We start from the raw sequence: 13,839 nt of genomic DNA, 5'->3' as shown, positions 1-13,839 counted from the left end.
CCGCTAATTAATTACGCTTAAGCTTCGCCTATAGGAGTGGAACGCGACAGCGTGTTGTAGCGCTGCCAGGGAGTCCACAGAACGCCATCACTCGTTCGGCGGGATGCCTTGCCCTTTGAACGCAATGCTTTTTGAGGGAAATGGCGCAGTAATTCTCTGTCATCTCGGTGGACACCTGAACCGCACCATAGAGGAAGAGAGGAAGTGAGAGTGAAAGAAGACAAAGAGGGCCTGTAATGAAGAAAATGAAAATTGTATTTGAGGAAAGGAAATTACGCAGTAACTGTCTCACATATCTCGGTGAACATTCGTCAAAATTCAGAGGGGCACTTTTTTGACCTAAAGTGTGGTCACTGATGTGTGGTTAAGATGTTAAGCTTCCCCTCTAAGAGTGGAACGCGACAGCATCTTGCAACGCTGCCAGGGAGTCCATAGAACGCCATTGCCCATTCGGTTCTACGCCTCGCTCGTCGGTAAATTGGTTTTTGAGGAAAGGAAATGTATCTGTCTCTCATATCTCGGTGGACACCTAAACCTCACCGGAAGGGAAGGGAGGGTGGGAGTGAGCGAAGACACCATATTCACTAGACGCGCCTTTGTTCATTCCAAACCATCGAGCTGGCATGGCGGAGTGGATAGCATGCTCGTCTCGCACGCCAAAGACCGGGGTTCGATTCCCGAGCTCAACTAATTTCCTACTTTGTTTTATTTATTTATATGGTCTGACTAGAAATGTTAAGTAGGCTAATTGGGTAATTAAGCAATTAACTAAGCTCAGTCCCACTTACTTGGAGCATCACTACACCATCCCTTTAATTGGTTGCATGGTTACAAGCCTAAGTACAATTGGCCCCGTTTGAAATTCGCGCACTGTAACGTCACGGCCGTTTCGACGAATTGAAAAGCGTGACATTTCTGTCGACAACTGCTGCTTACAACGATGGGACATTAAAGGCTTTCGCCTTAAAACGTCCTCAAAGAATCGGCTTAATCAAGTTTCTGGCGCATTGTCCAAAGCATCGATTTCGAGGTGCATGTAACCCCTATAACGCGCACTGACACTAGCACACACGCCCCTCACCGACGCCAATACACCTCAAGGCAGCACAATCTCGCCACAAAATGTCGCGGGACGATATAGGAGCACGCAGGGGGAAAAAAATATTTTCATTATGTTTAATACCTTGAAAATTGCACAAGTACCACGAAAATTGCACAAAGGCGACTATTTTAAAATGGCGAAATACCAAAGTTGGCAAAATTTTCAATATAGATGTCGTTTATGAACACTCCAGTCTGTCAATGTGCTGGTCTGGTCTCATGACAGCAAAGTTTCTGCTTCAACGAAATTTTGCAAAGTTCCCCTGAATTTCATTGTAGCGAGGTTCGACTGTATTACCAATGCCTTGTCTGTGTCTCAAGTGCAGTGGACACAATACTATGGAAGTGCTTGTTTTTTACAAGGCCAACAGCCAGCTTAAGGGAGGACACTGGTCTTGAAAAAAAAAATTTTATTAATGAAGTCACAGTTACGAAATCTTCAGGGAATATGTATTTTTGTGTGCTGATTCTAAATATGTCATTTAATTTTATGTAAAACAATTCCTTGAGCACTTATGCACTTTTTATGCTAGTATTTTGTGGAGAGCTTTGAAGAAAATTTGCTGCAGGAAACTCGCTGAAATGTATGCCATTGGGTTCTCTTGACACCAAGAAATACAATAAGGGTGAAATTGTCTTCCTGCCTATCATAGAACTTGAGTTATAGAGTTTTGAAGTTGTCGCTTCAGAAATGAGATGGAAAGTGTGTATTCCTGTTTCTGAAGTGGCAGCTGCAGTACCCTATTACTCAAGTTCTATGAGAGCCAGGATGATAATTTTACCCTTATTGTATTCCTTGGTGTCAAGAGAACCCAATGGCATACATTTCAGCGAGTTTCCTGCAGCAAATTTTCTTCAAAAATCTCTGCAAAATACGTACATAAAAAGTGCATAAATGCTCAAGGAATTGTTTTACATGAAATTAAATGACATATCTAGAATCAGCGCACAAAAATACATGTGCCCTGAAAATTTCATAACTATGACTAAATTAATAAAATTTTCTTTTCAAGACCAGTGTCCCCCCTTAATGTCTTTTTTGCAAACAGTCATATGGAGCTTTACGGTGACACACTTTGCAACGTGCACTGAAGAGAGATAAACTTACTTCAGTGGGATAGTTCGTACCCTTGTCAAGTGCGCAAGTTATGTGCATTAGGGCAGTGCGCTTCAGCCCCTCTAATGGCACTTTAGGTTATGCAATGCTAAATGGGGAAGCTGTGTCATCGTAGTAACAAAAATAACGACAGACAACAAGTGAGGTTTTTGTAGCTGGTGTGTTTGACAGGGGTATTACATGATGCACCACACTATGTACATGTGCAGGCTCAATGCCAGTGCATCAGGAGGTGAAATACAAGCTTTCGTAAATAAAAATCCTGCTATTTTTCTAAATGCATTATGAATTTTATTCCTTAGCTAAAAAGCACAAGTTTGCAATAAACATGACAGACACCAAATATTGCCTGTCCAAGTACTGGATGTGCTTCACGTGTAGTGACTAGTAGAAAATGGTCTTGTATAGGCAAAAAACAGAAGTTTCATTTCAGTCAGGAGAAAAATAAGTACACTGTTCAGAAACTAGCAAGCACTGCTAAATACTTGTGTATTTGCTTTACCTCCTGTCACTGACATCAATGCCACATGCCAATTCCTTTCAACGTGTAGTGCTGTAGCAGCCAAAGTAATGCTTGCTTGGTGCAAGGTCTGGCCCTCCTTTTCCCTCCAAAAACGCCACCTATGTACAAACTGCACAGCACTTAAGTCACTACAACTGTCATACCATTGTCAGTTCTGAAAGGCACCCTTGCTTGCCGAATTTCACCGCAATGCCCGAAGTGGTACCTGCCGAGGCAACAGCGGCACTACACCTGCACTGGCACTGCACTGAGTGACAGTGACACTACACTGAGTGACAGTGGCACTACACCTGCCACCCTGAGAGCAGGCATTGAGGCAGGCTGGTGGCGGGCACTCACCGCTCACGGAAGAGTCGGCCTCTGGCCCCAGTGAGGTGGTGTTGGCAGACCAGGCAGGTTTTGTACTCTGTGCGCACGAGGAGGAAGAGGCAGACGAGGGCGACGAAGAGGAGGGCGAAGAGGACGAGGACGAGGAAGAGGGCGAGGGCAGGGTTCGCCGGGTGCCCAGCGGGTGCTGCAGCTGCAACGGTGTCAGCACCACCGTCGGCGACATGGACACGGGCACTCGGACAAGGCTGCCGCCTGACAGCAGGCTCATTTCCCGCGTCCGCTCGGACCCCTTTTCTCCTCCGCGGGCCCGAGCACTACGGCAGCCCCTTCGAGCATCGCTGCCTTCCGCATTGCTAGACCGTGGGGAGCGTGGGGGGCGCTTCTTTGGGGCATCCGGCTTCCGCGGGCTCACCACTACCGCCGCGTTTGGGCCCCGCAAGGATATGTGCAAGGGTGGAACACGAGGGGGTTCGCCCTGAGGTGAAGGCGGCGAGGACACTTCCACGTCCGGCTTGATGCTCCTCTTTGAGTCGAGCTTCAACCGCAGCTTGAGCTCGCCCTCAGTGGGCGGCAAGGAGACGCGAGGCACCTCATCACGGGGCGGTGGCTCGGGGTCGTTGGAGGACTGCGATGATGACGACTTGCCAATGCCTGAATCCGTGTCGGAGGATGGGTTGCCAGGATCCTTACCGCTGCCGCCGTCCGACAGGCTGCGCTCAGAGTGGCCCCCGTTCTCCGACGACTCAGATGTCTCGAGATCTCGAACAACCGGTTCATCATCCTCTTCGTCGGAAGGCATGGGCTCCAAGTGGCCGGTAAAAGGGTTGATGAGGTGCGTGGTGGTGCGGCTTTCGGCCGCAGTGGGTGGTGGGGGTGAGGGAGGGGCCACGGAGACCGTAGACGTCGGTGGAGTCGTGCGGGGCGGCGACAGAGGAATGTGGTGGGAGGACAGGGGAAAGCCGCGGCCGCCAAGAACACTGGCAGCATCGCAGCTCGGGCTCGTTGGGGGTGGGGGCGATGGAGAGTTGGGAGGGGATGCTCCCTCTTTGCCCCTGCTCCCCTTGGGCGGCCTTCTCTTGCGCTTGGTTGACTGGCCCGTGTCCAGGGGCGGCGGCATCATCAGCTTCTGCGGTCCGGAGCCCGTCTCGCTCTGGAGGAGGTTCACCAGCAGCGGACTAGAGAGGGCCACGTTGCCACGGGAGGTGCTGCCGCCCAGGCGCTGCGTTGCCCCAAGTGCGGCGGCCAGGGGAGGAGACGGTGAGAATGGAAACCGGCTGCCGCTCGTGGTCGTGGCAGCTGCCGCAGCGGCACTGTTCTGCTTCATTGAGTGAGTCATGCTCGCAAAGGGGAACGGAGGCCGGGTCTTGGTGGTGGGGCGCACGAGCCGCGACGAGCCGCTCGAGAGGAAGGGCAGTGGCTCCCGGGGTGGTGGGGCGACTACGTTGGGAGAACGAAAGGCACTGCCGCCACCAGAGGAAGTGGCCGCTGCGAAGGCGGGGCTCCTGGGGATGGAGTTGGACTCTGCGGGCACGGTGGAGGAGCTGCCCGCGCGGCTGGGCGCGGCGGCGGCGTGAGCTGCGGAGGCCGCCACCCCAGACACGTGAGGGGAGCCCGGCGACTCCTGCTCGCCCTCTTCAGTTGCCTTCTGAATGATGATCTCCTTCGGTGGCTCTCCATATCGGCCGGCAAGGGTGAGGCTGATGATCTGCGCAAAGAAAAAAAATGTGAGTGTGTCAGTCTTGTCAGTGCTTGTTCTGTGTAGCGTCCCACTAAGCTGTGCATCGCCATGCTGGCCTTTAAGTGGCGACACCGGAAGCTCTTCTGGCAACTGTGGGTTCTCCTTTCTGCTGCAATAATTTACAGAACCATGAAGCTTTTTAGTTCCATTAAAATTTATTTTCAAGCTGCAAATATTGTAACCAGTTCAGGTAGTCTCTATGGGCAACCCTGCATTTGCTATGTTGCAAACGTTATCTGTTAGCTGATACCTGCTTCGTGTAGTTTGGATGGTCCCAAAGGGAAAAGCTGCATGTGCTATGTCAGAAACATTGCTTATCAGCTAACACCGGCATTATTCTAACAGAACAACAAACGTCACGGCTGCTTCTGGTAACTTTGAACAGAATGGTTAACTGCTTGCTGTAGCTATTAACCAGTCGACGGGTGCACCCCTGCAGAACCTAGAGTTGGTTTCACTTTGCCGTTCCTTGCAGTCTTCAGACTGTCCCACTCAGCACTTCAAGAAACTGTAAGCAGCAACTAAAATACGAAGGCCCCAGAAATTATGGTGTACTTATGAGCTCTAAAAGTGGGAGGCCCCGGAAATTGCGCACTTAAGAGTTAAAAAAGTACAAAGAGCCTGGCAGTTGCGGTTATAACTTCGGCTCATATTCCTGAAAACTCGAGTCACAGGTATCCTCTACACCTACACAAAATGATCATTATTGCTTCATCATGCCCGAGCATACCGTTTTTGTGGAGGCCATGACTCAATTACCACTACTTCGTGTCAGATGCCAAATTTGCTCATGTTGCGACTTCTGCTAAGAGGCTGCCAGAGAGCACTCTGCAGTAGCCATGCAGCGCTGTAAATTGTTGCAAAACCAGTTTACTGATGATGACAAGGATTTTGACCGTCAGGTGGTGGTGGCGGTGCCGCTCCTGCCCTAACCCTCCTATTCAGCTAAAGCAGTGTGCTCCAGAACGATTTAAATCCTTTGATAGGTTTTTCGGTTAATAGTGACAAGCTCATCTCACACATATGCCGTTTTCATCCTAACCTACTCACTCAAGGGTGACTGACAATGACTACAATTAACTTTGGTGGTTCGATGTAACCCCTGCTTTTCATCTATACAGCATACCTGCACATTACTGTGCCACTCCTGAATGCGGACTAGTACCAGTGCGCAGTGTTAGGAAGAACATGGCGGATGCTGAATGTGTGAGCAGAAACACAGGACCGCTCGGGAGCCCAAACCCACCTGGTCTCCCTCGACCTGGACCGAGAGAATGCCGAGCTCGCGGAGCGCCCGATCACCACGCTGGGCCAGCTGCCGTAGCCGCAGCGCCGCATCACGGGGGAGTGTGAACGTCACCCGCACGCTGTTCCACGGCTCCACCTTCTTCACCCACAACGGCTGCTCCTCTGCATCCGACAACCAGAGGCTCACTGTCAGCGACACTTCCACCGACAGGCGGCAAAGCAAACGGCAACCCGGGTGCTCTTGGGGCACAAACGTGGAAGCACACTGAACACTGCAGCCACTTTCAGATTTCAGCCAACCCCCATGCTTTCCATAGTGCCCCCACTATCAAGAGAATAGGCACTGCCAAGAACCGCAGCTGATCCAAACAGTAGGAGCTAAGAGGCTGACAACACATGCCAAGGAAGGTGGCCTACCTGTTCTCAACAACCTCGTTAAGCATCAGCGGAACATTCCATTTAACATTCGTTGATCGCTAAGGCAAGGTTCCAACGAGGGTAATGAAGACGGTACGGAAATTGAAACCAGTGTGACACCAGAGATAGTTCTAGGTATTCCCAGAACCGGCTACCTGGATGATGTCAAAAAGGTGGTATACTGACACTGATAACTAAGTGATACTCAAGACACCTCAAATTGTCAAGAACTTGCCACTCTATTACCCTATTCTCATAACAGATGACCCCAACACATTATTTCAATCAGACTCCACTGTGGGATTTCCACAAAGCCAGGGTGGCAATACCCTTCACGATCAACGCTAGGACAATTTCATAATATTACTGCCCGCTTTGGTGGCTCGGTGGCTTTCATATTTAGCTGCTGATCGCAAGGTCATGGGATCGAATACCGGCCATGGCGACCACAGTAAAGAACACTGCGTGGTCTAAATTCATGCAGAGCCCAGCACTACTATGTCCCTCGCAGTCCGTCTGTTACTTGTTGACATAAGCCTGCTTTCAAGGTAAGCCATTCTGCTGCTGTGCACGAGCTGGCAAGTTCGCTTCCCGCCTCTTTTGCTATCACATCATGACGCAAGATGAAATGAAAAAGCATTCACATACCAAGATTTAAATGCATGTTAAACGACCCCGGGTGGTTTTAAATTAATCTGAAGCTCTCTGCTGTGGCATGCCTTATAGCCCGAGTGTAGCTCTGACGTGCGATTTTTCTACCTTTAAAGGAACGTCGAGGCCAAACAAACCCTGGCCTGTGCTAACAGGATACCGTGTAAATAGGCCACTGTCACCAAAAACTGAGCTTTTATAAGCCAGGAAAAAAAAAAACAACAGGAGGTGCCTCAAGACAGTTTTTGTCTCGGGACATTCACCTCTACAAATGATTTTTATGTATTTCGTACCTCTGCTTATTCTATAATTAAACCTGAAAGCCGGGACAAAAAAAAAAACGAAGCACGGATGTCGCCACCACCTATCTGCGCCATCACCAATTTCTGCGAGCGGATCCTAGAGGCTACGCCACCCTGCCATTCACTTCAAAACGCTGGCAACTCATCTTATTAATCAGTAAGGACGTCACGAGTTTGAATCGACTGGTGGAAAGATTTCTAAACCCAAATTTCTCGGCGGTTAATGCGTCCCCCGCTGCCGGTCAAACATCAACACTGCGAGAAAGGGCCAGAGAATCCATTTTTTACAGAGAACAACAACTGGGTGTAGCTGTACTCCGTGTCCCTTTTAAGATTGAACCCCTAAATGCCAGGCAAGTGCGAAACCTCACATGCTCAACTAAGAGCTGAACACTACACCAACACACGGTATAAGGGGTGTCTGTTATGGCCTGAATAAAGAAATGCTGAAGGTCCCACTTAAAGAGAGCACGGCTGGGCTGCACGAAAATGACAAAGGAACTAGCACAAGATCAGGTCACTTGTAGCAGCTTGCAGCAGCAAATGCCTTTCCCACACAATTTTTGTCCCACCTTTCCCACACACACACTAGCTTTCCAGTTCCACGCAAGGTCAATGAAGCCTAAATACGAACAGTTGCAGAGGACAGGCTTAAAGCAGCATTCTGACATTTCAAAAAACACTGGGCCCCTACACACCTTTGCACAGCAAGCAAATTACATTCAGAAGAGAAAATGATGGGAGTTGAGGTGAAAAACACCTCACACCTGACCGAAAACAAGAACCAGTGTGAACAATGGCTGCCAGATTTATCTTCGTTTCGTTATAATTGGTCTGGCTTTCACTTCTCTGTAGAAACTGTTCTCTCACAGACATGAGGTGACCCACATGTGCCATATATTCAAACTTACTGAGCATTTATGACCAAAATTTCTCCCGAAAGAAAAGGTCTCGGACAGCCGACATGCCACATCGCTGCAGTGCAGTCACCAAGGTTTCAAGGAAAATGCCTAACAGCACCGGCAATAATGTATGGAACATGCCACATATAAAGGAAACATCTATATTATTAACGATAAATGCTGGTTACTAATCAAACCAGACGCAAGAAAGCTCGCAGACAACATATCAACCAGCCTTCCTTTCGGATCTCTGCCCGGAGCGTTCCGGGAACCTTTGTGATTGTTGGGTAATCTCAAAAGCTTATATATTATCACTACAAGCAAGGGCCTGCAAAAAAGCTTCTTCAAACCTGCTCCTTACTTTTCTTGGCCAAATGACGGAGAACCAAAGCAATTAAGCGTGCTTCTTCGGGTCCTAAGTACAAAATGAACAATTCCTCAAGTGCAACTTGCAAAATTAACTGCAACTGCTCAAAAGCCCCTTATGTTAACGAAGCAACACAACAAATCAACGTAACAAAAAAACTCGCAAAATTAACTGGTCCAATATTCCTTGGATTGCGCTGTTGCACACCTAACTGCAAAATAGGCCTAAATCGTGGTAATCTTCACCTACAAAGTCTATCCTTTTGTCAGTGGAATGCTTTTATTCTAGGTCCTGACTTCACTAGTGCTCAGGGGGAAAAAAAAAATCTAAGACTGCCTATAAGGAAAGGAAAGACGCAGCTAACTGTTTCAGTGGACACAAACCATACCGAGGGGGATGGGATGGAGGAATGAGGGAAAGAAGATGAGAGAAAGGCACTGTAGTGGTTTCAAGCACCCGAGGCCATTTGACGTGTTCTGACATCAAACACTATGAGGGTGCCTTGCCTTTCACATTTCTCCGGCATTAAAACACCTAAGGGATCCCAAAACACCAGGTTGCTTAAAATAGCGCCTGTTTAAGAAACAGCTGAAAAAGAACAGGATGCTGTCTTTGTTTCAACTATCTAGTCAGGGCTAAGTTTCAATTCAGCAAGGACATGAGTATCACAAACACAACCTGCAAACCATCTTCACAGCTACAATTCTGGCTAGGAGGCCTTCTGATGCAAATGTGGCATTTTCCACACCACTGACATTTACGCAATCACTCCCCTCTCTGAAAGGGCCGTCACAATACACCTGTAGCTGTGCACGGTACAGTGCAACAAGACCCCCAGAGTACAGTGACAGTGACAAATGTCAGAAAATGACATACTTGGTAATATGAGCAAAAAATCTGTATATTGTAGCAAACTCAATGGCTTGCAAATCAAACGGGACGAACCACACACAGATGGCCGTGGTTTCTGCATATGTGTGTTCACGTGCATGTAATGCAGGACGTGACGAGTGTGTCACAAGACGGCAAGACAAAACATCAAATCTTATTTCTGGCAACTGTCTCACAATTCTCGGTGCTAAGAAGCACAAGCCCTAGACTAGTGCTTGCTGCTGAAATTTTGGTAACGAAGCTCAGTCTGAAAAACTTCCCCATTTAAAGGTAAACACAGTGCTACAACACATAGCCACAGCACTAATATCTATGCTGCATGGGCAAATTCAATGTCATAAGCACTTAATGCCCTGAGTTTTCAATGTCATAAGCTTTTAATGCCCTGAGTTTTAATGCCACTCGCATAGTCACATACACACAAATTTAATGGTAATATCCGTACTGCCTTTCGAAACCTAATTAGTTCCCCAAAACTAAACTAGCCCAAGAAATTCCTACTCTTGTTCCTATTCCTCAAGCAGAAAAGCAAGCAAGTTTGTTCCAAACAACCTCCTAACAAGCAGAAAATGCTTTATTCATTACTTGCAGTCATATGAGGCTCTACGCTATATTTTCGTTTCAAATGACGTCCTTTTTACTGTAATTTCTGAGTGGCACTCTTCGCTTGTGTGCTGACATGCGAGTTTATAGCTACTGTTTTTAGTTAAAACCCAAGAACAATGGCATTTTTCGCATGATGACTTTAATATTATACTTGGACAACATTGACGAGATTTCATACTTATGAGCACTATTTAAAATTTGGCAAAATTTCTCAATGGCTTCAGACGTTATCATTGTGGTGTGTGTGTAGGCATTAAACATGGTCATTCACACAAACTTCGAAAAACAATGGCATTAACAAACTTCAAACTTGACGTGTGAAGCATTCACCCTAGTTTCTTCCGCGCCTGTTTACTGCAAGGGAGTAGTGCTCTTTGGCGCAACAAAATTCTGCAAGGATGACGACGCTGTCAATCGTGCGCCAGATTAACCACTCACCATCGGAGATGAGCTCCCTGAGGCGCAGCACGAGGCTCTGGAGACGCCCCGGGAATCCGGGGTCGCGCAGGTCCCCCTCACAGGTCAGCACTGTGGTGGCTAGGTCCTGGCCTTCCCCTTCCTCCATATCTGCACCGAACAACGACCAGGATTTAGACTCTGCGCCACTGAGCTCAGCAGCCAACGGGCATAGCCACTATACTCCATCTCACAAGTTGTTTGCAACACTGTGAAGGCTACAGCGATCTGAGCCAATCAGAAAGGCGCGAGCTGCAAAACATGTTCCTCCGCACCCTGCTCCCCCATGACTGGTGGCGCCATCCCTGGGAAGGAAAGAGCACCAGTGCCCAGCTGCTCTGTGCGCAGTCGACTCGGCCGAGTTGGCGCACGCCGTGTTTTCAAATAGCGGTGCACCACATTGCAGCAGGCCTTCAGAGTGCTGCTTTCGTGCGGATTTTCTTTGTTATTTTAACCAGTGAATGAAACGCTTGGCTGTACTTTCAGAACACCATCCAGAACTACCTTTTCAATTACTGCATCAGTTGTCAGAAAAATAGTCATAACACTCCACAAATATTTGATGGACTGCTATTTGTTGTCTTCCTGGGCCCTGACTGGACGAGTGAGCTCTACCTTTCACAGTGCTGCAAAACAACTTGTGAGATGAACTATAAGTCATCACGGCAAGTCCATAACTCGAAGCTTAAATGTGAGGCATTTACAAAACAAAACCTTTCCCATTTTGTGATTCAGAAACTCGCCGAAAGTAATGCGGACAGTTCAGCAGCCAGAGTGACCTCAAAACTGCAGCCCCCTCACTGCTGGACGGCCACTGGTCACCACCAGTTCAATGCAAGGCACAAAGAGTTGAATTTCGAAGGCATCACAAAGCAAAAAGACTAAGGCACAAGAACAGCCAAAGAACACCAGATGGTCAAAATTAAAATGCAGCCTTCGAATGCAGCATCGGTCGTGATCCACATAGCACCCTCGGGGACATTTGCTGCAACACTGATAATTTCAACACAACTGCTAATAAATTTACGAATGCTTCTTACAACCCCGTCACTGCAAATCAGCTTACTGCACATGGTGCCACCTGTTTATAGTTCACCTTTATTTAGTACTAATGGGAGGTCCAGAGCACATGGTACCTTATTTTGCACATATTTAGTACCACCCACACTTCTTGTGCACGAATAAATGATCAAAACAAGAAGAAAAGCCTTGGAAGAAACTAGCGTTGCCCCAAAAAAAAACTGAGAACAGCACTACCAAGACAAACTTCCAAGCAGCAAGTTTGCTAGTTTCCGAAAAATTTAATTTCAGAACAACCGAAGGACACATTTCATGTGACACAATAGCACGTTGCACATGCATGCAAGCCAGGCCAGATTCTCTCCCCACCTTGACACTATTCGACCAGTTCACTTGAGAACCAAACAATGTTCCAAAAAACACCTGCAGTATGCTCTCAATTTTGTCTCCGGCAAACCCACACCAGAGCAACCTGACGGAGGCTGAATTTTTCACACCTTCTTTTGTCGAGCCTGTATGAAACAACGGCTGTTTGAACCGAAAAAAAAGTATAACATAAATGATAAAACCTTTCCATATTAAAGAGGACAAGGAATTACGTCTTCTGAGTGACGTGTACGTTAATGCCAATCACAAACCGAGAGCGGTAACAGTTAACCTTTCCAACCCAGTGCGCCAACAAGTGCAACATTAGACATTATCTTCTTTTTCCATTAAACCATGTGGCGAAGTTGAGCGTGCAAGTAAACACTCTTGGGCCAGAGCTTTTATAAACGTAAAAAAAGAAAAGAAAGCTAAATAAAGTTCAATTTCGGCATGCGTATCCCCCCTTCCACAAGCCAACCGTGGTGCATCAAGACCTTCTTTTTTTTGCATGCAGGATCAGCGAGGCAGGAAAGCACTGCTATGCACTTCCAAGCAGTGATCAAGGATCCCTTTTTGCCCTTGACACCATGTGCCTGAAGCAAGTGGCGGGAAAGGAAACGTTCCAGCTATAAATCCAATTTCTTCTCGGCAAGAAATGAATCTTTTGCTACCGGACAAGCATCAGCGCGGCCAGAAAAAATCCATAGAATTGATTTTCACTGAGAATAAAAACTGGATGGATCTGCTCTCGGTGCCCCCCTTAGGGTGTTGAGGGTCTTATCGTTATCGAGGTGATCTAGGGACTCGGATTACACTGCATCTTGGATCTGGATTATCCAGGTGACCTCTACAGAGCAAATGCAAGAACTGTTGCCACTAAGTGCTGCCATAACAGTGGAATAAAAACCAGATATGCAAACCATGCAATGGATCTGTGTATTAAAAAAGGAACGAGAGCAACGACTAAAAGATGAGGCTGGAGCATGCTTCACCGCGAGAAGTCAGAAAACAAAAGTACAGAGTGATGAAGAAAAAGGGATAAGAATGCACTGGCTGCCATGCATCTGCAATAAGCTTATTAGTGAAAACAAGAATGATATTTATAACTGCGTCCACTCCGCATCAATGCAAGAGGAATGCATACAATGAGGCTGAAGCTGGAAAAAACCACATAAGATGCGGCATTTCCATTCAGGAGAAAACGTTCGGGCCATTACTTCCTGCTTTGCGATGCAGATGTAAACAAACCGTTCTGGCTCATGCCCAGATCCCATCAATGGAATGGGCTTATTTTTCCCAGCCTTGAGGTCGTTAAGGTTGCTAACAAAGACACACCCAGCACACCCAAGCCTTCCACCGAGATTTAGGGAATCTTGCCACTGCTAAGCCATACTTGCACATGCCCAATTATATGACACCACACCTCGGACAATAATTTGTGCATGATGCCATTTGCAACAATTCTGGCATACGCAGAAACTTGACCGACCAAAAGGTTACAAATTTTGCTAAATGCCCTTCCTTAGCATACTTTTCGCTCCATCTCTGAATGCAAGTTACATGTGATAAAAAGCTGTAAGGATGCAATCTTTTATTTTGATTCTCTGAGAGACATCAAGAGAGGCATCACTATTCCACACGTTACTAAAGCTGCATTTAGGACGCCGATAAAAATAGAGTTAAAAACAACACATTAAGTGGAAAAAGAAACTGCCTTCCCCTCCATGGACACCACTGAAACACAGCATGTACATTTTCTTCCAAGAACAGCACTATCCTGGGTCCAGTACTTTTCTAATAAAGT

At 47.3% G+C, this 13,839-nt stretch overlaps 1 protein-coding gene across 1 annotated transcript in view; it reads right to left on the bottom strand.

Annotated features, from left to right (window-relative positions):
* Positions 1–13,839, bottom strand: part of LOC149335632 (uncharacterized) — a 48,057-nt gene that overhangs the window by 31,296 nt on the left and 2,922 nt on the right. The window contains exons 2-4 of the mRNA XM_089552220.1: positions 10,632–10,760; positions 6,056–6,219; positions 3,081–4,776 (exon numbers count right to left, since the gene is read on the bottom strand). Of these exons, the coding sequence (XP_089408346.1) occupies positions 3,081–4,776; positions 6,056–6,219; positions 10,632–10,760 (1,989 nt within the window). The remainder of the gene's footprint in view (positions 1–3,080; positions 4,777–6,055; positions 6,220–10,631; positions 10,761–13,839) is intronic.

Source organism: Amblyomma mixtum, chromosome 7, assembly GCF_055824585.1.
Source record: "Amblyomma mixtum isolate Tamu chromosome 7, ASM5582458v1, whole genome shotgun sequence".
In the NCBI taxonomy this organism is placed as follows: Eukaryota; Metazoa; Arthropoda; class Arachnida; order Ixodida; family Ixodidae; genus Amblyomma; species Amblyomma mixtum.
Note: the sequence above shows the minus strand (reverse complement) of the source record. Positions and strands in the feature narration are given on the sequence as shown.